Source organism: Papio anubis, chromosome 1 (genome assembly GCF_008728515.1).
Source record: "Papio anubis isolate 15944 chromosome 1, Panubis1.0, whole genome shotgun sequence".
In the NCBI taxonomy this organism is placed as follows: domain Eukaryota; kingdom Metazoa; phylum Chordata; class Mammalia; order Primates; family Cercopithecidae; genus Papio; species Papio anubis.
In genome coordinates, this window is record NC_044976.1 from 62,610,240 (window position 1) to 62,635,796 (window position 25,557).

Below are 25,557 nucleotides of genomic sequence, written 5' to 3' on the forward strand. Positions count from 1 at the left end.
AGGCTCTAATTTGGAGCCAGAGGTGGGGTCAGTCCCATCAGAGTGTATGGTATCTACATAATGGGGGAAGAATGCAAGACCTGTTGAGGAGGCAACCACAGTGTCCACTATGACAACCTTCAGATGCAAAATATTTTTACTGGACCCAAACTTTGATGAATAAGAGTTTGACAGGCACAGAGGAGACGAGTCTCTAGAACAGCTTTCACGGAAAGAGGAGTGTAATACCATGGTATGCTTGGATTAGTAGGAAATTCTGTGTGATGGAGCCTCTGGATGTGGGGATGGATAACAGAAGAAAAGGATGGAAATGGCCAGATGGTGAAGAGCCTCAAGTTCTATTTGAAAGTATTTAGATGTTTTCATATAGAATTACATAACCAAATATGGTTTTCTTTTTCTCTCTCTCTTTTTTTAAGACAGAGTCTTGCTCTGTCGCCCAGGCTGGAGTGCAGTGGCATAATCTCAGCTCACAGCAACCTCCACCTCCCAGGTTCAAGCAATTCTCCTGCCTCAGCCTCCTGAGTAGCTGGGATTACAGGCATGTGCCACCATGCCCAGTTATTCTCTCTCTCTCTCTCTTTCTCTCTCTCTCTCTCTCTCTCTCTCTTTCTGTTTGAGTCGGAATATCACTCTATCTCCAGGCTGGATTGCAGTGGCGCCATCTCGGCTCACTCCAAACTCTGACTCCCTGGTTCAAGCAATTCTCCTTCCTCAGCCTCCCAAGTAGCTGGGCTTACAGGCACGTGCCACCATGCTCAGCTTATTTTTGTATTTTTAGAAGAGATGGGGTTTCCCCATGTTGGCCAGGATGGTCGCGATCTCCTGACCTTGTGATCCGCCCACCTCAGCTTCCCAAAGTGCTCAGACTACAGGCGTGAGCCACCACACCCGGCCTAATTTTTGTATTTTTAATAGAGACGGGATTTCACCATGTTGGCCAGGCTGGTCTCGAACTCCTGACCTCAGGTAATCCTCTCACCTCAGTACCAAATGTGGTTTTCAAGCAGAGGTATGATAACCTAGAATAGGGAGAGTCAGGGGTAGAAAAACTACAAGGACGCCGTTTAGAGTTAACAGAGAAATGATGAGGTACTTATCAAGGCAATGGAGACCAGCTGACACTTAAGTGCTGAAGAGGCGCTAAACTTGGCTCTTTTCATGCATGATTTCATCGAATGCTCACAACAAGCACTTAAGAATGTTTTATCTCCTGATTTTATAGATGGGGAAACAGACCTTGAGAGTTTAGGTAACTTGCTCCAGAGCCACACACCTAACAAGTCGAAGCGCCAGAGGGTTTTAACCCAGGCCAGCTGATTCCAGACCCTGCACTCTTATCCATGATACTAAACAACTAGGTCATGATAGACAGGAAGGTTCCAACCACAGATATTTAGGCATTTAATTGTTAGGCTTTGGTTGTGGCTGGGATGTTGCTTCCATGAAATAGTACTGCCATGATTTTCTTCTTCCCCTAATGAACCTTTCTCTTTCCTTCACTGGCTCCTCTTAATTATAAGCTGGTTTCTGCTCTTTCTTTTCAAAATACTCACTAACATTTTTGCAGGTGGATTTCTCTAGTAGCTTCCTCTATCAGTGATTTTGTTGATTTGACCCAAATCTCTTATTTCTAATCTCATGTTCTTAATCACACTCCTGAAGATCATTTTGACTTGTCTGTACTATCATCACCCGAAATCTAGAGCTAAAATTAAACTCATCTTTTACTTCAGTTTCTCTTGATGCTTTCTATTAACAGCAAAACTAATCAGACTTCTGGGCTTTAGAAGAATATTTGACTGTAATATTCCTTCACTTTTTACACACTGTCAGGCAACCAACCAGTCCAGTCAATTTTTTAGCATTGCCTTCAACTCATCTCCTCCCTTTCATAACCTTTGCTGCCACTCTGCTATTAGCTCTCAGTAGCTCATCCCTAATTACTGCGTTTGCTTCCTATCTGGTCCCCTGGCATTTCATCTTCCTTCTATACTCCACCCTGCGTATTACTTTCAAGGAAAAGTCTTGCTCCAACATGGATTTCATAATTTACTTGCCTTATTTGAGAATTACTGATGGCTGTGTATTACCCAACAAATCAAGATCAAGATTACTAAATCAACTCTAACCCGTTCTCTGCCTAAATTTGTGGACCCTGCACTGCTCAGTTTCACTTATTGTATCAATTCCAACTCCTGTGAATTTGAAGTCTCCATTCTAGTCAACTGTCCTTTTACTATAATTTCTTCCCCCAACATCCTCTGTATGTACATACGCACACGCCATGCTCTCTCCCATCTGAACAATTACTAATACTCTTCCCTTGGCCTACAGTGCCCCCTTATTTTTTTTTCCAGACCTGTATCCCAAATGACTGTTTTCCTGACGACTTAAAAAAAAAAATTACATCTCCCTCCTCTGACTTCTTTGCTTATTACCACTGCCAGAGGAGAGAAGTATCTGTTCTTGTATTCTCCAAATGTCTCCGTTAAACCATATGACACTTTATCGTGTTAATAAAGTTGTTTAATTCACTAGTCCAGGTATATATCTTATTTTTTCCAACAAGATAACAAATTCTTATGTTCATTTTAAACTTATGTCTTCTACCTTTTTGTATTCATAATGTCAATGATAATACTCAGTAAATTCCCATCACTGGTTGAAACTATAAACATATGTATTTTTATGCTGCATGTATCCCTGTAAGCTTACTTTATCTGAATAATAGTAAAATGTAGTTACTGTTCTCTTTTTTCAAGGGGCTGTTTCCTTTATAGAATTGAAAATTCAAATACTCCCAAATGTGTAAGACATTTTGCTTTGTATATTCAAACCACACTAAAGTTATACCTTTTAGGGTAATATTTTTAATTATTATGGAGGAAAAACCAGAAAGCCCCTGAAGGCTAACAGTTTGAAATTGAACAGGACACCCTGGGAAGGGAAAAGGTCATGGGTCGTGGTCAAACAGACAAAAAACAATGGAGACGATTGTGCCTGAAGATGGTGTATTTTTTTTCACAAGACAGTGTGTTGACAGTTTCCTTCCTCTTGAGTCATTGTTGTCTGCTAAATGATCTGTGACAGCAAATTGATCACAAGCTTTTTCATGCAGGAGATATAATGCAGCCTTTCATTTTGTTACCTCTGTTGCCAAATGCTGAGACATTTCATTGGCAAATTCATGTTAGTTTAGTATATCATGTAGTCGTCTACAGCACAGCATGCAGCTCTGGAAACAATAATAGTAATGATTAATTTATCTTCCTCAAGTTTCAAATTTCTACTTAAGTGTGATTGTAAAAGTAATAATACATTCGAAAAATGTTAGTCTTAAAATTAGGTGTGCATAATTGTTATTTAAATAAATTAGTGAATTAACACATTTAGATAATGCCTCATTAATTTAAAAGTTGAGTCAAATAGTTAATTTAAGGTACCTACGATTTACCTATAAAAACTAATGCTAATATACTTGTTCTGACTGAAAACTTGCTCCTTCTTCCAAAGAGCTAAGAACTTAAATTGGAAAACAGGCATAAGGCATATTGCACTGGATGTTTAAGCATCTGTTACAGCCAGTTAATTAGTGATTTCACATGTCTGAAAAAATACGCTAAGTAATGTTTTGTTTATAGAGTGTTGAGATCTCTGCATTTTAAAAGTTTGTGGGAAAAATGCTTGGAAATGCAGTTATTTAAGGGACTGCTTTATAGTTTTCATTTAACACCTTATAACAACCTTTGCTCTCCATTAGGACATAGTAATATTAGCACAGGGAGGGGAAAGTAGCAGCCAGGAGTATTAGAAAAGAGCTGTTTTTCTCCTCTTTGAAAATAGCCAGATTCTCTGTAAAAACTAAACTAATCTCAATTCTAATACTTGTATTCTGTCCTCATTATAAGAAATAAGGGTTTTTTTTTACTAGAATTTGGCATTGAATTTCAAGAAAAATGTTTATTGTTTCTTATAGAATGAGAAATTGAAAGGTATAATGCTTTGCTTAAAGTTCTTTTTTAATGTTAGTCATGAAAGGCAGATGTCTTAAACCCATATTTTTCTTTTTATAATATGCACATGGGTCCATATTTACATTTATTATTGAAAAGTGGTTGGGACATTTTCTTTTTCGTTATTTGTATTCATTATTGGTGGAATTAATATACTGGATAAATTGTTAAAAATACATGTTACGATTTGCAAGTCAGTTTAATATCTTGGGACAAGATGTTATGTGAACAGTCGGTATAGCAATACAATAATTTTAAAAAGAAAATTTACAAACTGCCCATTGTCTGATTTTTATTTATATTTTCAGACCAACTAAAACAACCTCATTTAGTGATTACTACCAGGCATGGTCCAGAATAGCTACATCAAAAGCCACAGAATACTACAGAACTGCATGTAAGGTGAACTATCCTTATCCTATGTCCTTTTGGTATATGTTAATCTGTTAACATTTATCTTGCTTTCAAAGACTAATTGACACACATCTGCTACGTAAGAGTGATACATTTCTCTGTATGCTCTATATACTATTCATTCAACAACTATTACTTTAGTTCTTTTTAAAAAATAATTTAATTTTAATTTTTTGTCTTAGAGACAGGGTCTAACTCCATCATCTGGGCTGGAGTGCAGTGGCACGATAATAGCTAACTACAGCCTCAAACTCCTGAACTCAAGCGATCTTCCTGCTTCAGCCTCCTGAGTAGCTAGGATTATAGGCAAAAGCCACCATGCATGGCTAATTTTTTTATTTTTACTTTTTAGAGATAGTGGTCTCACTATGCTGTCCAGGCTGGTTTGGAACTCTTGGCCTCAAGCAATCCTCCCGCCTCAGCCTCTCGAAGAAGAATACAAAGTTCTTTTGTATAGAGCCCTGGACTGAAGTCTGATTAAAAACCAGAAAGAAAGATATTCAATTGGAAGAATAACAGAAAAGTTCTCAATCTTATGAGGTTCACTTTACTTCCTTTACCCTACAGAAAAGCTTTCACACCAGAAAGAACCTTTTTATTTCTCCTCTAAGCCACAGGAAATATTAGGTAGAAATTCAGCAAGAAAACCTAAGAACATAGGGCTGTTCAATTATATCCATCGAAAAGGAAAAATCATCTGTTACCATCATATATCAGGAGCTAGAAAGACAGAATGAGAGAGCTGGACAACTTTCTGGCTCCATTTAATTGGATCTTTAGAGTACTATTTCATTATCTGGATGAAAGTAGGTTGTCCAGTCTGCATACACTTACTGAAATATGACTTTGCTCCAGCCATCCTTCTAAAATGGTGCATCCTGTAGTAGCAGAGACTTCTGAATTCCCAGATGCAGTGATTACATTTTAGTCCTCTTCTTACTTGCACTCTCATTCGCTGTGCTCTCCTTGATTTACATGATACCATACATCCATGGCTTTTCATTTCTCTTCCTAAGCACTCTGCTGCCTCTTCCCTTGGCAATATCTTCTTCCTTCAGTCCTCTCTACTTACTCTCTCTGAAAGACCTCTTCCACTACCATGGTTTTCATTTGCCTACAGGCCAGTGATTCCTAAAGCTGCATCTCTAGCCAGACCCCTCTTTCGAATTTTACATGCGTATTTATAACTGTGCAGGGGACCTCTCACCTATTTGTATTATAGGCTTCTCGTATTCAAGATGTCTCAAAGTGAATTCATCATCTTGCCCCCGAATCTATCCTTCTTCTTTTATTCCCTCTCTTGGTTAGTGGTAGATCACCATTTTTACATTTTCTTACCGAAACCAGAATCTTAGATGTTTCCTACATCTCTTTATCTCTCTCATTAAACCTTATTGATTTTATCTCCTGCAACATTATGAATGCTTCCACTCTACTACACCCCCATGACCACTGTCTTAATTTGAGGTCTCATTATATTTCATCTCATCATTATGATAGTTTCCTATCATGAAAAATAGTGTCAACTTTTAAGGTACAAATGAGGGCAAAAAATAGTACTAAGCTTAATAAATATCCTTAAAAGGTAAATTCAATCAATAACTTTTAAGAAATCACATGTTCTTTCAGGAGGTTGGCTATTAATTATTTTGTGATTATATATTACCATCCTAACTCATAGGTCAAAACAATTTAAGGTACATCGAGATCTACAATCTTTAGCAGCTCTCTCAGTATAAAATATTAATTATTTTTGATACCAGAGTATTTTAATAGTTAATTCAGATCAAAGATTTGTTGTTGAATGCTGCCTAGTCAATTCAGCAAACACATCTGCTGTGTGTACCTACTATGTATGAGGCACCGAGCAGCTAATACAGGCTGCAGGGGCAATAACCCTTAATTACACAAACACTGTGTTGAGAGACATTAATTGGCACACTCTAGGGAACCACTCAGAATCAAACTCCTTCCACCAAAAAACAGATTGTTACAGGATGGTGCTTTCTACAATAACATGTAAATATATAGGGCCACTTGGAAACTCCAAACTGCTAGAGGAAAAAAAAACCCAGAAGCATGTGCCAAAACTTAAAGAGATTTGGAAATAACTGTCTTGCAATAAAGAATAATTTTTAAATGGAAGGAAATAATAAGACACCACTGACCACAGTTTCTTCCTCAAAAAGAGTTTGGCCCCCAAATGTTTAATTTTGTTGTTTCTACATCTTTCACTAACCTCGTATGTAATTCATCCCTGTTTGTAAAGGCAATAACTAGTCATCGTTATCTCTAGCCCAAATGAATTTCTGAGACTTTGAATCTAGCACTTGGTGAATGATTTCACAATTACCCTGCCTCTTCTTCCCCTAGGGAATTGTTATAAGAATGTTTCAAGAGCTTTCCTTGAATAATAACCAGCACTTAATTTTAAAAAATTAAATGTAAACTTTACATGTGCTGCTGGCCATTTTATCTTTTGATAGTTCAGCTGGATGAGATCCAACACTATCTTTTTTAATGGCCTAATTTCCTGGCAATAATAAAGATGAAGCTTTTAGATTATAGAATGCTTCTTCAACAACTCAGAAATAAAAGAGAAACTTCTAATAACTTCATTTTCTACAGTTACATTCTTATCATTGGAAAGATTATTAAACTCTTGTACATATTTTTAAGAGCTTTATCTTTTATGAGTAGTGGTAAGTAGTTAAATTTTGATTTGGGGCATTAACTCTTTTCCCTATCTTGTGCCAAAAATCTATACATAGTCATTGGCATCATCATAATAGTAAGTTTATTCTTGTATAATGCAGTTTATGAAGTATGCTCATATATACTTTTAGGCATTCCAATCTATCATTGTTTTATTCATTTATTCAACCAATATTATTAAACACCTAATATATGTCGTGCACGGTGGTATATCAACCCTACGTGCCAGGCACTATTGTTATTATCACTTTGTTTTAAGATGAGAAAACTAAGACCAGAAAAGCTAAGTAATTTGCCTAAGGTTACACATGTGAGGGGAATATCATATGTTGGTAAAGAATATACATCCTGGAGTCAGATTGACCAGAGTTTCATCCTGGCTCTGCCATTTACTAGCTGTGTGACTTTGGTTGAGTTTCTTAACCTCTCTGTGTCCCAGTTTTCTCATCCATACAATGAGAATAATCACAGCACATGCTTTATAGGGTTGAAGCACTGTAGTGAGTTCTCAATAAGTGAACAATAAGTTCTCAATAAGTGTGTTATCAATTAATTCGGTAGGCTGTGGTCCAGAGACTTGAATCACATCTTCTCACTGCACGTTTGTTGCTCTTTCGCTGATACGCTACTGCCTCCATAATATGACATCAAATTGTTATCTCTGTATGTATGGGATTTAAATTCAAACTTGGAAGTACAGGCAGCATATTTGTAAATAATTATAATTTTTAGTTCATAAGCATAGGCAATCGTATGGAAAATGTACCAAGAATCCACTGTTCTCTCTCCATTGCTATAGAATGGCAAGTAAAATGTTTGGCAGAGAACAAGCCAATACATATGGTTGTGGGCAACAGAGCCTTAATGACAGAATATGATCCCCATAAGGAAATGTTTATGTTAGAGGAAAAGAATTCCTCCAGACCAGTGTACTCTGTAATACTGAGCCTAGGCTTCCTGATGTTTGTTTGCTGTCATCAAGACAGACCAAACAGCCTGAAGCATGATGGGGATGTTTTCTTCACCCTAGGAGACTTTTATTCTTTGAGTCTTTAAGCCAGCAGTAAAGGCAAGTGTCTCCAAAACACATTTAGATGCAAGAAGCAGTATCATCTGACTCTAATGCAGTGGTTCTCAGTCTTGACTGCTCATTAGAACCACCTGAGGAGCCTGTAAAAATTTCAATATAGAGGGCTGACCCAAGACCAATTACATCAGGATCTCTGGGAGTAGGACCAGGCAGTAGTAGTTTTTAAAGCTCCCCAGGTGACTACAATGTGCAACCAAGGCTGGGAAGGTCCTAGTGGGAAGAGCATGATGTCAGAAGTTAGAAACTCCTTAGCCCTGTATCAGTTTTGCCACATGAAGATAAGTGAATTTAAGGTAGTCACCTAACCCTTTGTACTTTGGTTTTCATTTCTATTGATTGACAAAAATATTCCATCCTACTGTATGTTGCTCTGTGGTTAGCATGAGATAGCATGTGTGAAAATAGAACATGCTGAGGCAAGTTGGTGCTATTAATTTTTTTGGATGTGACCATCCTAGCAGTGGAAAAAAAAAAATTCAGGGCAACCTCTACAGATGTTGGATGAGAGGTGTACCACAGGAAAAAAGAAGCAGAGTAGAAGCAATGCCCTGGAATCTGCAGAAGGCACAACAGAAAAGGAAGAACTATATTGTGGATGCAATAGAGGATGCTTTCCTACCACAGATTACAAAACTGCCACGAATGCAAGATATCATCGTGATGAAGGAATTTCAGGGTGCAAAACTTCTGCTAAAATTACATGATTCCTTTCTTCTCTCTCTCTCTCTCATGTTCTCATTCTTTCATTGTTTCTCTCCGATCAGTGTCATTCGTTGAGCACCTTCTATATCTAGACAATTGACTGTGTGTGGGAGACAAGAAGACACATTGTGGTAAGCTCTTCAAGGAGTTTACGGACAAGTGATAAGAGACAGATGAGTGAAAAAAAATCATAGGGATAAAATATGAGAAGTGTTAAAAGTTTGTACAAAGTACTGTGGCATTTTCATCTCTCGGATGATGGAGAAAGCAATGAAGAAAATGAGTCCATGATATAAAACTAATGGGACTATTCAGGAAAGATGACCGTGTCATTGGGGTTTCATAATGTATAAGGAAGAGACAGCCATACATATTCAAATGTAAAATGAGGAAAGGCAATCTCAAAAAGTTTAAGAAAAGATGTGAATTATCCTTAAATAGAAACCTCAAAAGGAAATAGCATTCGTGAGAGATTAAATTTTAAATTTTGGCTAAGAGTAATGAAGAGTCCCAATGAGAAGACATTACTCAACCTCTCTATGTCTGCTTGACCATCTGTACAGTGGGTATTCTAACAGTAACCATATCTATTTTACGTGTGCCCAGCGTATAAAAAAAATTCTGGCTGGACACAGCAGGCTCACGCCTGTAATCCCAGCACTTTGGGAGGCCAAGGCAGGTGGATCAATTGAGGCCAGGAGTTCGAGACCAGCCTGGCCCACATGGCAAAACCCCATCTCTACTGAAAATACAAAAATTAGCCTGGCATGATGGCGCATGCCTGTAATTCCAGCTACTTGCTGGTTGAGGCATGAGAATCACTTGAACCTGGAAGGTGGAGGTTGCAGTGAGCCAAGATTGCACCACTGCACTCCAGCCTGGGTGACAGAGTGAGACTATCTAAAAAAAAAAAAAAAAGAAAAGAAAGAAAGAAAGAAAAGAAAAATCTGCTAATGTTAATTATTATAATAATCTAAAGGACATAATAAGGCCTCACAAGAACTCTGGGGAGCTAAGATTTACTTTTTTAATGGAAGGGAGGAGCATATATCCAAATACCAATAAAAAGTATTAATAAAGTCTATAAGAATATGTATGTATATGTGCTTACATGTGTTTGAAGCAAGAAAATTAAGGAACAGACAAAAACATTGCTGGTGAAAATCATGTAAAAAAGGAAACTATTCAGTTAAAAAAATTTTTTTCTATCAATGGCAAATGTCATCAAGCTAAAAGGGGTAAATTCATCATTATTAAGAAGAAACCCCAGGCTGGGCACAGTGGTTCACGTCTGTAATCCCAACACTCTGGGAGGCCAAAGCAGGAGGATTTCTTGAGCCCAGGAGTTTGAGACCAGCCTGGGCAAAATGGCGAGACCCTATCTCTACAAAAAAATTTAAAATTAGCCAGGCATGGTGTCGTTTGCCCATAGTCCCAGCTACTTGGGAGGCTTGAGTGGGAAGATCCCTTGAACTCAGGAACTGGAAGTGGCAGTGAGCTGTGATCATGCCACTGCACTCCAGCCTGGGTGACAAAGTGAGACCCCCATCTCAAAAAAAAAAAAAAAAAAAAAAAGAAGAAGAAGAAGAAGAAAAAGAAGAAAGTCCCAGACAAGGGCAAGACTGGTGGACAGCATCTAGCTGGTTAAATAGTTCAAGACTATAAGCTAAGCCCAGAACAATAATAAGAAATAGGAAAATAGATAAAGTATGTATGGGCATATGATCTGGCCTAATAATATTTCATGTAAAAATTAACAGTGACTTAAACATAGTAGGTTTTTATAAATTATTATACTTTAAGTTCTAGGGTACATGTGCACAACGTGCAGGTTAGTTACATATGTATACATGTGCCATGTTGGTGTGCTGCACCCATTAACTCGTCATTTTGTTTGGTATATCTGTGCTCATCCCTCCCCCTCCCCCTCCCCCACCACCCCTCCCGACAGGCCCCGTGTGTGATGTTCCCCACCCTGTGTCCAGGGTGTTCTCATTGTTCAATTCCCACCTATGAGTGAGAACATGCGATTGTTTGGTTTTCTGTCTTGCGATAGTTTGCTCAAGTGATTGTTTCCAGCTTCATCCATGTCCCTACAGGACATGAACTCATCCTTTTATGGCTGCATGGTATTCCGTGTTGTATATGTGCCACATTTTCTTAATCAATCTATCATTGATGGATATTTGGGTTGGTTCCAAGTCTTTGCTGTGTGAATAATTGCATAGCAATAAACACATGTGTGCATGTGTCTTTGTAACAGCATGATTTATAATCCTTTGGGTGTATGTACCCAGTAATGCATTAGGTCAAATGGTATTTCCTAGTTCTACCGGATCCTTGAGGAATCGCCACACTGTTTCCACAGTGGTTAGACGGATTTACAGTCCCACCAACAATGTAAAAGTGTTCTTATTTCTCCACATCCTCTCCAGCACCTGTTGTTAAACATAGTAGATTTTTAATAAATCTTTTTTTTTTTTTAATTTATTTATTATTATTATACTTTAAGTTGTAGGGTACATGTGCATAACGTGCAGGTTTGTTACATATGTATACTTGTGCCATGTTGGTGTGCTGCACCCCTCAACTCGTCATTTACATCAGGTATAACTCCCAATGCAATCCCTCCCTTTAATAAATCTTACGTGAATTTGATTGAAGGTGTAGGCTTGTAATTAACCACAAAGTTAAGAGCCAGTGGTGATGTAATGTGAGTTCCAGAAAATACTAATGCAGGTCTGAGCTGAATTGATAGTGCACAGAGCAAGGGAGGTAGTAAGTCCATTTGCATCTTTGCTTCAAACCAATTCAAGGTCCTGATGCAGTTCTGGACACAAACTTTTATAGGAACATCAAAACAGTTTATCACCAGGACATTAAGGATGGTTAAGTATCTAGAAAATCATATCCTAAGAAAAAGTTAAAAGAACTGAGGCTTCCCCGTGAGCTGTTAGAGGGCTCTCTCTCGTGGGAGAGGTATGAACTTAATATTGCTCCAAAGGTTAGAACTAAGGCCAGTGGAAACTCACAGCAATCAGATTAAGGAAGGACAATGTAACCCTTATCTGCCAATGGAATGGGCAATCTCCCAACTACAAAGTGGTGCATTTTCTGTAGTTGGCAAGTAATTGGATGATCATCTATTGGAGATTCTTGCTTTGTGGAGGATCAAGCAAGGTCTTTAATGTCATTTCCAACTTCAAAATTTCAATTTTCTACTTGAAAAGTGCTGAATTAGAATTTTGTTAAACTATGATGTCTGGGTTTTATATGAGTTATTTCAATACTTTCTTCATTATTGTTGCTAAAAACAAAATTTCTCTTTTTAAATTTTTATTTATTTATTTTTGAGACAGGGTCTTACTCTGTCACCCAGGCTGGAGTGCAGTGGCGCAATCTCAGCTCACTGCAACCTCTGACTCCTGGGTTTAGATAACCCTTGTGCCTCAGCCACCTGAGTAGCTGGAATTACAGGCATGTGCCACCATGCCTAGCTAATTTTTGTAATTTTAGTGGAGATGGAGTTTCACCATGTTGGCCAGGCTATGTTTCAACAAATTTAAAGATCTAATTGGCTTGCATTAGTGATTCATGAATCAGGCAGCATGTCATCTTAAAAATAGATAAGTGGTCTACTGAGCATGGCAGAACAGTTAGTTTTTATAAGGTAGCTAGAGCAGGAATAAGAAAACAGAATAATACAAAAAATGGATTGGTTAACATAAGGTACTTCAGTTACTTTCCTTGTAAGGGTTAAAGCACAGGGGACTTCCTTACCATGCCACTTCAGGTTGACTGGGCCCCTTCTGACTGGTGGCTGTGAATCTCTTCTTTTGAAAAAACTGATCTATTTAAGATTGTCCTGCTTCCTTAAAGTTTCAATTTTATTGCATGCCGCTTAGCATGACTGACTCCATTTTGGTTTGGTCTGTTAATGCCTAGGGTAGGCGCTCAGTCCAAAACAATGGTCTCCTATAAATTTTATTTAACATGATAAAGGATATATAATGTTTTTCATTATAATGAAAATAACTTCCAAGTCACAATCTACTGTTTCAAACAACATCTAATATTATGATGTTCCAATAAAAGCAAGTAATTTGGAAAGTTTCTAAGCATTGTAATAGGACTTGAATTATATAGTGTATGTTATTGCCACATATCAACTTAGTGAGAAGTGAATGATTTTTAACTTTTAACTATTATTAAAGAATGTATGCATAGCTTCTTTTTTAATATTCTAATTTCAGTGCTCAAAGATCCACATTTCATTGGACAGTATTACAAATGGAAGAAAATGGATCTACAGCATCATAAAGAATGGAATTTAAAGTAAGAAACATTAAGTGCCTTGAATGTGTACATTAACTTGAATTGTCTATTATTGCACTTTCTACTATCCAACTTGGAAATAGAAGAAACCCTTGGAAATAACAACTTACACCCTTTTATCAGTATAAGAACAAGAACAAAAGAAACGATCATTCCTTGCTTTCACATGAACCCAGGTAGGCAATATCTCTGCTACATTTTTGCTGCCAAAGATGGAGATAGAACATGATCCACAGTGGAGAAATCTCATAATATCCTCCCCATTATTTCTCTTACTCTCATTTCCATCATCCTTATCAACATGTGACTTAGAAATGGCTTTCTTTAAAAAAGAAAAAAAGCAGTAAACTATATATCATCAATTAGCTTTTCATCCTTTTTTTTCCCATCCTTTTTGTAGCTCCAAACATTGTTTCTTCTCCCACAGATTTCTCATTCAAAAACCAAATATATTAAATGTAATGAGGAAGGATATAGTAAAATACAAACAAAAATTAGTATATCTTTAGAAGTCATTGACTCTTAGACTACATTAAGGAAGGAACCTTAATCTCATCTTTGGTCTCTTGACCCCTGAAGGCAGTTTTTCTGCTTCATCATGTTAGAGCAAAGATGCCATTTCAGTTCTGTGGTATTGGCTGTGTTGTGCTAGTCATTTGTTCTGGTGTGCTTATTCCAAGGTACTCAATGAGTGTGCTACCATAAAGATAGGGGAATTAAAGATCCTATTCTTTGCATTTGTCTCATTTATCTCAATTTTTAACTCTTCAATTTACTGTTAACCATGTGCCCTCTTTTCTAGATGGAAATACATGATGAATAAAGATAATGTGCTGTATTTTGAATTTGTGAAGCAATTGAGGAATTGATATATTACTTTCACTGAGTATATTAAAATATACTTCCCTATCCTTTAACATCATATAGTTCAGACTGAGTTTTTCAGTTGTATTTTCTTTCTTCTGTTGATTCTGTAACAACTTTCAAGCTAAAGTAGAGAAGAGCTTTTGCATTGGATATACTTTTCTGCTTTCAGGGTAAATTACAGGAAGTAGGAAGTTTTTATCAAGCAAAATTTGAAGGAGTATAAGCATGTTTTTTTTCTTGAAGGGATGTTTTAAGTTTATTTTAGAGTTGAAGAAACCTACTTAGAATATAAGGTTAATTTTGCTTTGACGTGACTTTCTTTTTTATTTCCTTTAACAGAACTGTTTTATTTGTTTGATCATCGATTCATTACGTAATGCCAACATCCTGCAGAACCCCAAAATTTAGAAAAAGTAGAATCATGTCATTTTCAATTTATCCATCCACTTCTACATATGGCTAAAATAATTGTGAGTTGTTTGAGTGCTGGAACATTTTTCCAAATACATTATTTCAAAGTTACAGGTCAAATTATCATGTGCATAGTGACCCTGTCAAAATAAAACCCTCACACCTTATGCCATCTGGTGGTTGATAAGAATATATTTAGATCAAATGGTATTTGCTGCTTCAAAACGCTGGTGTTGATTAGTCAAAAACCCCACTATTTAAACAGTTTTAAAAATATATTACATGTATCTGCATTTTATTGTGGCACAAATATTGACTATGCAAATGTTTGAGGTATAGTAAAATCTAAAAAAAATCTAAAGAATGGCAAAATTAAACTTCTTTTCAAATTATCAAAAGTCGTGTTCGTCAAAATACATTGGATATGATAAAGAGGACAATTCATAGAGAATCAAGTAGAAAATGTCTAGGGATCTATGCACATGAGTAATATTCTGCATGCCATATTATGCATCTCTCAGTTTTTAATCTTTGAAAATGCTTTTCTGATGCTGCAATTTCCTATTTCACAAAAACAGGAAATGTAAATTGAGAACCCTCTCTTTGCATAGCATTGAAGAAAAAGAGAAACCTGTCTCTCCTGCTACTTCCTTCCCTACCCTCATCAATCAATACCCTATTCTTGAGCCGCACTGAATTCTCTTTTCTCACAATTACTTTGGGACCTAAGACGTCTTTACCACTTTGTACCTTCTGCCTCGGATCAGCGAGGTCTTTGCTGCTGGTCTAGAGCTAGGATTTGGTTAGTTAAAAGGTGGAATGTGGAGCTCTTAAGCGCAGGGGCACTGGAGCCAGACTGTCTGGATTTGAATTTTGGCTCTGCCAATTACCAGCTCTGTGACCTTGAGCAAGGTCACTGATGTTTTTGTGCCCCAGATTTATCTGTTAAGTGGCAGTAATAAGTGTACCTACCTCCCAGGGAAGGTGTGAGGATTAAATAAATTAATATATGTAAAATGCATCAAACAGTATCTGGTGCACGGTAAGCACTCATAAAGTTCGTTATTATTCATGCTTTTAAAACTTTACTGTGGCCCTCATTCAATTTTCAGATGAAAAATCTTTCTTTGGAAGCAGGATAGGGGAAGAGCATGAGCTTCAGAGTCAGACAGATCTTGGAGAAATTCTTTCCCAATCTGTTTTCTTCTCTGTTAAATGGAGATAACCTTACCTATCTTGCAAAGTTGTTTTGCATTTGACACTTATTATTTTATATATAGATTTCATTCAAGAGATATCAATATGTGATTTCATTCAAGAGATATAAATAAAAAATTATATATAAACATATAGAATATATAGAATATATAAGTTATATATATAAAATAAAAATTAATACAGCATCACACATAGGCATTTGATACATTTTAGTTCCTGGGAAGAGGAGATGAAAGTTCATGCCACCCAACTTTTCAGAGAATAAAAACAATCTGTTGGAAACATGTAAAATTTGTCTTTTCTCAGGTTAGAAAACAACACCTATCATAACCACGTTTATTGTAGTTCCTATATGCCTCTGGTTCTTTTTCCTTCTCTACTCCACCTCCATCATTTCTTCTGCCTGGTGAAATACTTCACAAAGGTGGTGTGAAGAGCTGAACCAAATGTCTTTCTGTGGAGACAGTCACTGACAAGCTCAGGCATTCACAGTTACCCCATCCTCTCTCTCCATATTCTCTGTTCCCACATCTTTCAGCATGTGTGATGTGGAAATTCATCTGTTCATGAAGAGGGACCAGGGCAAGGATGTTAGTGTCCCTTTGCATTCTCTGTACCTAGCATGGTGCCTGGCAAATAGTAGGCACTCAATTAATGTTAGTCGAAAGATGCGTCCTCACCCTGTTTTTTCAATTAGTATTAGGATTAAATGTGAAGGCAGTTAATTTTAGAAAAACAAAATTTAGTTGCAGACTTTTAAGGTTTATCATAATGTAAAGATTTAGGGTTCTATTTTGGGAGTTCTAAGGTGTAATTGGAAACAGCGATTGAAAACTGCAAATGTAAATGGCTGTCATGAATGTTTTATGCAAAATCTCTAATTTGGCAAGTCTTTGTTACTATTAATAGAAACATTGTCATTATAAGCAGCTCATAAATATTCATTAATCAATTATTTGGTTTGGTGTTCCTTTCTAAGGCCTTTTTTCTTTCCTATTGCCTTGAGGGTCTTTTGTATTTATGAAAATGCTTTATTTCCGCTAAAGGATATGAATCTGTAATCTAATCAGTAGTTTGTATTTAAGTTCTCCAGAGAAATAGTAAAAGATATAAAATCAGAAAGCAACGAAAGGTGTTCTTTTGAGTGTTCTTGGTTATGCACATATAAAACTATGTTTGTGCCATACTCTAGCTAATGATTGCTTCTGTGACAACAGAAAAATCTTTATCAGTATTCTAAGCTTTGGCAGCTAGTAAGTTGTTTAAATAAAACTTATCAGTTCTGGTGGTGGTTTACATTCGGTGTCGCTTTAGAAAAGAATATTGATTCTTGTTTATACCGAGGAGGTATGGAAGGAACCGGAACTAACATGGCTGAGTACTTCCTGTTTGCCAGGTATTCTCCCTTCATTTCGTAATTCATGCTGGCCATCCTGTGGAGTTGACAGTCACGTGTGTAAGTGTAACCCACAATAATACCCATCAGCCTCCTTCAAAGCCACAACAAATCAACCTGTACTCCAAGTCAGACCACTTTGCTTGCCTTGCTGACAGCCCAAGACCTGATTCCTAACCTCCTTTTCAATGGATGACCGCCCCTAAGACCATCCCCCAACCCCTGATGCCCCAGACATTCTGTAAAGGTAGAAACAGATATTATCCCCCGTTTACCAGGAGATAAATGGAGGCACAGAGATTAGCGAGTTTTCCTCAGGTTATTGATAAACATAAATTTTATTTGCAAATTTAAACTGTTTCTTACTTGCCTCCTAATATATACTTATTAAAAGTTTAAATTGTTCAGGTAAGTGTAAAAATATTGCCTACCCAATTGCAAGTACAATCAAGTCTACCTTTTGTGAAAAAGTCGTGTTTTTTCTCAATATTAAACTCTATTATGAAATAATGTTAGTTCTTTTTTTCTTATATGTAAAAAAAGAACATCTGTGCAATATCAAATACCAATAAAAAACTTTCTTATATTTGTAAATAATACTCTGGACTTAGTTGTCCTGTCTTTTAAATTAAGGGGCTAGTCCATATTTTTTCTACATTTCTTTGGTGTCTGATTTTGTGAGCAGGTTTTAATTCACAAAAGATAAGTAATCTTTCTTTTGGTATACCTATGTTTGATCCCCTTTATATGGAAAACATTCATGCTGAGTAGATTCTTTTAATATATGTTTGTGCTGTCCTTTCTGGGTTATTGAATTTAAACATGGTTTTTGTAAGTTTACATAATTATATATTTAATGCATTTTTAAGTAGTGCTCCTTGTTTTATTCCCCAAAATTAAACCTTGACTGCCATCTTGTGGTTAACAAGTGAATTAGCATTAGAATGGACATTGCCTGTATTTTTAAATACAGACGTGGGAAAAATTATAAACAAAGCGGGGAAAATCCTTTAGGAAAAAATGACTTTTACCAAGCAACTATTTAGTCTCTGCTTGGATGTTTTTAAAGATAGGAAGCTTGGTAATTCAAGAAGCGTTAAATAGCTCTAATCCTCTTCAGTTCTAGCTTCTATCTAACACCTTTTGATAGTCAACCATTCCAGAAATGAGAAATTATCTCCATTTCATAAAGAAGGTGTGCAGAAAAGGTTAAAGAAAATTCCCTAAGGTTATATATTTAGTAACAAAGCTGAAATTCAAAGGCAGGCCTGCCAGATACCACAAGCCACGCTTTTTTCCTTAAATCAAGCTGGCATTAGTATACCAGTCACCATATCAGACACTGAGGACCTGGAGATGGCTTTGGGGATTGGTGGAAGGCAGGATTCAAAGGAGGCTATTAAGGCAGAAAAGAAAATATTGCCACTTTTCCTTGGAAACAACACAAATAAGGCCATTTCTGCTTTGTGAAATTGCCCTGGAAGCCTCAGAAGATAGTTATCATGTCTTTCTCCTACCTCCTCTTCCATCTCTTTTTTAGAATAAACACACTCCGTTCTTTCAGCTGATTTTTATGAATTCAATATTCTTTACTGGTTCCCTCTTATGGATATAATTCATTCCATCAATTTCTTTCTCCAGTGTAGCCTCAAAATGTTACCACCGATTTCTGGTTGTGGCACAAAATCCAGTGGAACCACCCCTACTATAAACACCGTGGCTTAGGGCTTCTCCCTTCCTCGCTCCTTAAAAAAAGGAATTTTAGTATGAGTCACAAACATATATGGTGCTAGTTTAGATGTTCCCCAAATCTCATGTTGATATTTGATCCCCAGTGTTGGAAAATAGGAGGTGTTTGGGTCACGGGGGCAGATCCCTTATGAAGAGACTAATGCCTTCCCTTGGGCAGGGAAGGAGGGCGGAGGAGTAAGTTCTCCGTTAGTTCCTGGGAGTACCAGTTGTTCAAAAGAGCTTGGCAGCTGGGAATGGAGGCTCAAGCCCGTAATTCCAGCCCTTTGGGAGGCCAAGGCAGGAAGAATGCTTGAAGCCAGTATCTCTTCAAAAAATAAAAAAATTAGCCAAGCATAGTGGCACATGCCTGTGGTCCTAGCTAAGTGGGAGGCTGAGGTGAGAGGAACATTTGAGCCCAGTAGGTCCAGGCTGCAGTGAGCCATGGTTGTGTCACTGCACTCCAGCCTGGGTGCAGAGCAAGACCTGTCTCACAAACAAAACAAAACAAAACAAAACAAAACAAAAAAAAAAAAAAACTTGGCATTTCCCCTCCCTCTCTTGCCTCCTCTCTCGCCATGTGACCTCTGCACACACGGGCTCCCCTTCATCTCTGCCTTGAGTGGAAACAGCTTTTACCAGATGCCTAGTCTTCCAGTCAGCAGAATTGTGAGCTAAATAAACCTGTTTTCCTTGTAAATTACCCACTCTCAGGTATTTGTAGCAACACTAAATGAACTAAGACAGTTTTAATATGAGTCACAAATACATATGATTTTTTCTTAAGAGAACTCTTTCTTTGGTGTTGTGCTCCCACATTTTAAGGGGTTCTTTCTCCCTCTATGGCCTTCGTCCCTCTCCTGTCCCTCTTTCTCTCCCCTCAGTCCCCCTCCCTGTGACCAGAGAGATCCAATACATGGGTTGGCTTAGGTCCTGCTCAGGTTCTCTGTCTGAGCAGGGTTGAGGCGGGAAGGGCTATATTCCCCAGAGTCATAAGAGATTGCATTTTATCAGAAAAAGGCAGGAATGAGAAGGAAGCAAAAAAGTTCCCTTATAAAATGTTGCCAAAAGTCAAATTACTAATGGAAGGATACAGTTAAGTTTCATTCTTCTTCTTATACATGTAAAGCTCCTTTTCAAGAATATGTTGCAATTTATGGTGCACCAATCCATGTGACAAATTTAAAAATGAACAAGCATTAGGGTTTTTCATTTTACTTTTCTTTTTTACTTAATATTATGACATTTTACTTCACAGTCATTTGATTTGCATGTTTTAGTAATATTAAAAATTTTTGTTTTTATAGTTTGTGGTTTTAATTATATAAAGGCAAATGGTTGAATAAAGAAGAAAATACTGTATATATTTTTTTGAAGACAAAGATTTGTCAATAGGGAAGAAAAGGTATAAATCAAGTTCTGTTGTTTTCTAAAGTCACATTTGCCCTGAGGAAAATAAAATCCTAACGGTTTTTTTAAACTTGCACAAGCCTCACAAAGAGCTGGAAATCCTGCCAGCTAGAGTGGAGAGACATTATAATTTAACAGACATTGACTAGAATTTAGAACAGCTATGCTTTATAGTAGGGCCATATTAAGCGTCAAACTGATTTTCACAGAAAAACTGAACTGTGTGCTAGAATGAAGAACAATCAGATTTAAAGAAACATAACAAAATTTAGCACCTAACAACCTAAAATTTACAATGTCCAGCATCCCATTAAAAAATCACCAGTTGGTGGGTGCAGTGGCTCACGCCTATAATCCTAGCACTTTGGGAGGCCGAGGTAGGCGGATGGTCATGAGTTCAAGACCAGCTTGGCCAACATGGTGAAACCCCATCTCTACTAAAAATACAAAAAATTAGCCAGGCAAGGTGGTGGGCACCTGTAATCCCAGTTACTCGGGAGGCTGAGGCAGGAGAATCGCTTGAACCCAGGAGGCAGAGGTTTCAGTGAGCCAAGATCATGCCACTGCACTCCAGCCTAGGTGACAGAGTGAGACTCTGTCTCAAAAACAAACAAACAAAATCACCAGTCATACAAATAAACAGAAAAATATGACCCATAACCAAAAGAAATTAAATCAATACAAATGGATCCATAAGTGATAAAGAGGATAGAATTAACAGATATAGACTTTAAAGCAGCTACTATACATCTTATAAAATATACTCAAGTACCTAAAGACAAACATGTATATGATGAACGAAATGGAAGATATACAAAAGACCAGTGGAATATCTAGAGATAAAAATAAATCAAATATTTAAAAATATATATACTTAAGGGGAAGAACAGCAAGTTAGACACTGCAGAAGAAATGACCCATGAACTTGAAAGAGTAGCAATATAATCTCTTTTTAAAAGGATAGAAAAAAAGACTGAAAAGAAACAAAAGAGCCTCAGTGAGCTGTGGGACAATATCAAGTGGTATAAGATACATATAAATGGGGTTCCAGAGGAGGGGAGAGATATTTGAAGATAATTATTTGAAGAAATAATTATAACTGAATATTTTCCAAATATGATGAAGCCTGCAAATTTACAGACCAAGAAGTTCAATGAATCCCAAGAAACAGAAATATAAAGAAGCCATACCAAAGCACATCATAATTGAATTGTTGAAACTGAGAAATGAAGAGAAAAATCTTAAAAGTAGCAAAGGATAAAAAGAAACCCCACATGTTACACATAAAGGAGCAAAGATAAGAATAAGCAAAAACTTCATGTCAGAAGCCTTGCAAGTCAAAATATAATAAATGACAACTTCAAAGTGCTTGAAAGAAATTATTAAACATAGAATTTTATAACCAGTGAAAAGATCTCTCTAAAATGAAGGTAAAATAAAAACTTTTTTTGACTAATAAATCCAACCACATAGTTGAAATGAACACATTTCTTGAAAGGCAACAGCTACCAAGGCTCACTTAAAAAGAACCTGAGTAATCCTATATCTAATAAAGGAATTTATCGTTAAAAGCCTTCACACAAAGACAACTTTAAACCCAGATGGCTTCACTGGAGAATTTTCCCAGACATTTAAGGAAAACATTAATATACGCAAACTCAGAAAATAGAAGGAAACACTTCCCAGCACATGTTACAGAGTCAGCATTACCTCAATAACAAAACCAAAGACATTACATGAAAACTACAGATCAATACGCCTCACAGACATATGTGCAAAAATTTTAGTATATTTAATCTAAAAATATATGTAACATATATAATATTGTCTTAAAATTTGTTAGGTTTTTGAATGTTAAATCAAGATTACATTCCTGATATAAACTATACTTGATCATGATTAATTATGATAAATAATTATAAATAACTATAGTAATTCATCATGACTATATGGAGTTTATACTAGAAATGTAACCTTGGTTTAACACTTGAAAAATGCAAACAATGTAAATCAGTATAAGAAAGAAGAACCATATGATCCTCTCAATAGATGAAAAGAAATTCAGTATCCATTCCCAATCTAAAAAAGAAAAAAACTCAGAGCAGGGAGTGCATTTGGTACCTTCAAGTGGAGTATCGAGGTTCTCACATTGGGACTGACTAGGCAATCAGTGCAACCTATGGAGAGCAAAGAAAAGCACGGTGAGGCAAGAGCCCACCCGGGAGCAGCGTGAAGCCAACAAAATCCCCACCCCAAGACAAGGCAGGCAGTGAGTGAATGTGTGACCCCACCCAGGAAACCATGCTTCTCCCATGGATCTTTGCAACTCGCAGATCAGGAGATCCCCTCATGAGCTCCTGCTACCAGGGCCTTGGGTCCAATATACAGAGCTGTATGTAATCTCAGCAGAACAGCCGTGCACACACACAGAGACCCAGGTGTTTTACATAATCTGGTCCTAGAATCCCCCAGTGAGGCACCAGATCCATCCATACATTCCCCTAGGAAGGGGGTTGAATCCAGGGAGCCAAGCAGCACTGTCCTGGGGGTCCCACTTTCACAGCACCTCACAAGTTGGGACCCACTAGCTTGGAGCTCCAGCCAACCAGCAGCAATAGGCTGAGTCTGCTTAAGACAGGAGGGAGTTCCTGGGGAAAATACAGTCACTATTTCTGCAGTTCTGTTGACTCAGCGTTCCAGTCTGCCAGCTCTGGAGAGTCCAGGCATTCCAGACGAGAAGGGGTCTCCCTACCAACACAACACACCTGCTTTGCCAGACTGTGTCCAGACCTCTTCTTTAAGCAGGATTCCAGTCCATTCCTTTCCACTACCTCCTGTAGGGGACTTTCAGTCACTCTAGCCAGGCTTATATGGACAGAACTCTAATCTCACCCTGGGATGGAGTTCCTGGGGGGAGGAGTGGCCACCATCTCTGTGGCTTAGTTGACTCAGCTGTTCCAGCCTGCTGGCTCTGGAGAGGCCAGGTGGTCTGGATGAGGAAGGGCCCCCCCAGCACAGCACACCTTCTCTACCAAAAAGCAACCAGATGGCTTCTGTAAGTGGGTCCCTGATCCTGTTCCTCCTGACTGGGTAAGACCTTCCAACAGAGGTCTCCAGACACCTCCTACAGGAGTGCTTGGGCCTGCAATTGGTCAGTACCCCTCCAGGATGGAGCTTCTGGAGAAAGGAGAAGGCTGCCATTTTTGCTGTTTTGCAGCCTGCACTGGTGATACTTCCAAGTACAGGAAAAGTGGAGGCAACTAGGCTCTGGAGTGGACCTCCAGCAAACCATAGCAGCCCTACGTTTGCTAACAGTCAGTGGCCTACCTGTTAAAAGAAAAACAAACAAATGGAAAACAACAAGACCCAACAAAAACCTCATTCAAAGGTAAGTAACCTCAAAGATTGAAAGTAGATAAGCCCATAAAGATGAGAAAAAGTCAACGCAAAAATGCTGAAAACTCAAAAAGCCAGAGTGCCTTTTCTCCTCCACATGACTGCAACACCTCTCCAGCAAGGGTACAGAACTGGGCTGAGGCTGAGATGGTTGAATTGACAGAAGTAAGCTTCAGAAGGTGGGTAATAATAAACTTCACTGAGCTAAAGGAACAGGTTGTAAATCAATGCAAAGAAGCTGAGAATCATGATAAAACAATACAGGAGCTTATAATCAGAATACCCAGTTTAGAGAGGAACATAACCAACCTGATATAGCTGAAAAACACAACATGAGAACTTCACAATGCAATCACAAGTATCAATAGCAGAATAGATCAAGTGGAGGATAGAATTTCAGAGCTTGAAGACTATCTTTCTGAAATAAGATAGGCAGACAATAGAGAAAAAAGAATGAAAAGGAATGAACAAAACCTCCTAGATATATGGAATTATGTAAGAAGACCAAACTTACCACTGATTGGGGTTACTGAAAGAGATGGGGAGAATGGAACCAAGTTGGAAAACATACTTCAGGATATCATCCAGGAGAACTTCCCCAACCTAGCAAGACAGGCAAATATTCAAATTCAGGAAATCCGGAGAACCCAGTAAGATACTCCACAAGAAGATCAACCCCAAGACACATAATCATCAGATTCTCCAAGGTTGAAATGAAGGAAAAAATGTTAAGAGAAGACAGAGAGAAAGTCCAAGGCACCTGTAGGGAAGCCCAGCAGACTAATAGTGGACTTCTCAGCAGAAACCCTACAAGCTGGAAAAGATTGGGGACCAATATTCAACATTCTTAAAGAAAAGAATTTCCAACCCAGAATTTCATATCTGCCTAAACTTACCTTCATAACAGAAGGAGAAACGAGATCCTTTTCAAACAAGCAAATGCTGAGGGAATTCATCACCACCAGACCTGCCTTGCAAGAGCTCCTGAAGGAAGCACTAAATATGGAAAGGAAAAATCATTACCAGCCACTACAAAAACATACTGAAGTGTACAGACCAGTGACACTATGACGCAATATCACAAACCAAGTCTGCAAAATAACCAGCTAGCATCATGATGGCAGGATCAAAATCACATATAATAATGGTAATCTTAAATGCAAATGTGCTAAATGCCCCAAATAGAAGACATAGAGTGGCAAGCTGAATAAAGAACCAAGACCCATCAGTATGCTGTCTACAAGAGACCCATCTTAACGCAAAGATCCACATAGGCTCAAAATAAAGGGATGGAAGAAAATTTACCAAGCAAATGGAAAACAGAAAAAAGCAGGGGTTGCAATCCTAGTTTCTGAAAACAGACTTTAAACCAACAAAGATCAAAAAACACAAAGAGGGGCATTACACAATGGTAAAGGGTTCAATTCAACAACAAGAGCTAACTATCCTAAATATATATGCACCCAATACAGGAGCACCCAGATTCATAAAGCAAGTTCTTAGAGGCCTAGAAAAAGATTTAGACTCCCACACAGTAATAGTGGGGGATTTTAACACTCCACTGACAATATTAGACAGATCATCAAGAAAGAGAAATAACAAAGATACTCAGAACCTGAATTCAGCTCTGGGTCAGGTGGGCCTGATAGATGTCTACACAACTCTCCACCCCAAAACAACAAAATATACATTCTTCTCATGGCCACACAGCACTTGCTCAAAAATCCATCACATAATCAGAAGTAAAACATTGCTCAGCAAATGCAAAAGAACTGAAGTCATAACAGACTCTCAAACCACAGCACAATCAAATTAGAACTCAAAATTAAGAAATTTACTCAAAACCACACAACTAAATG

At 37.6% G+C, this 25,557-nt stretch overlaps 1 protein-coding gene across 3 annotated transcripts in view; it reads left to right on the forward strand.

The window, feature by feature from the left end:
- Window positions 1-25,557, forward strand: part of UBE2U (ubiquitin conjugating enzyme E2 U) — a 63,303-nt gene that overhangs the window by 25,032 nt on the left and 12,714 nt on the right. For all 3 annotated transcript variants that reach the window (XM_009209899.4, XM_003892001.3, XM_009209896.2), the window contains exons 7-8: window positions 4,325-4,413; window positions 13,191-13,272. In XM_009209899.4, coding sequence (XP_009208163.1) covers window positions 4,325-4,413; window positions 13,191-13,272 — 171 coding nt within the window. The remainder of the gene's footprint in view (window positions 1-4,324; window positions 4,414-13,190; window positions 13,273-25,557) is intronic.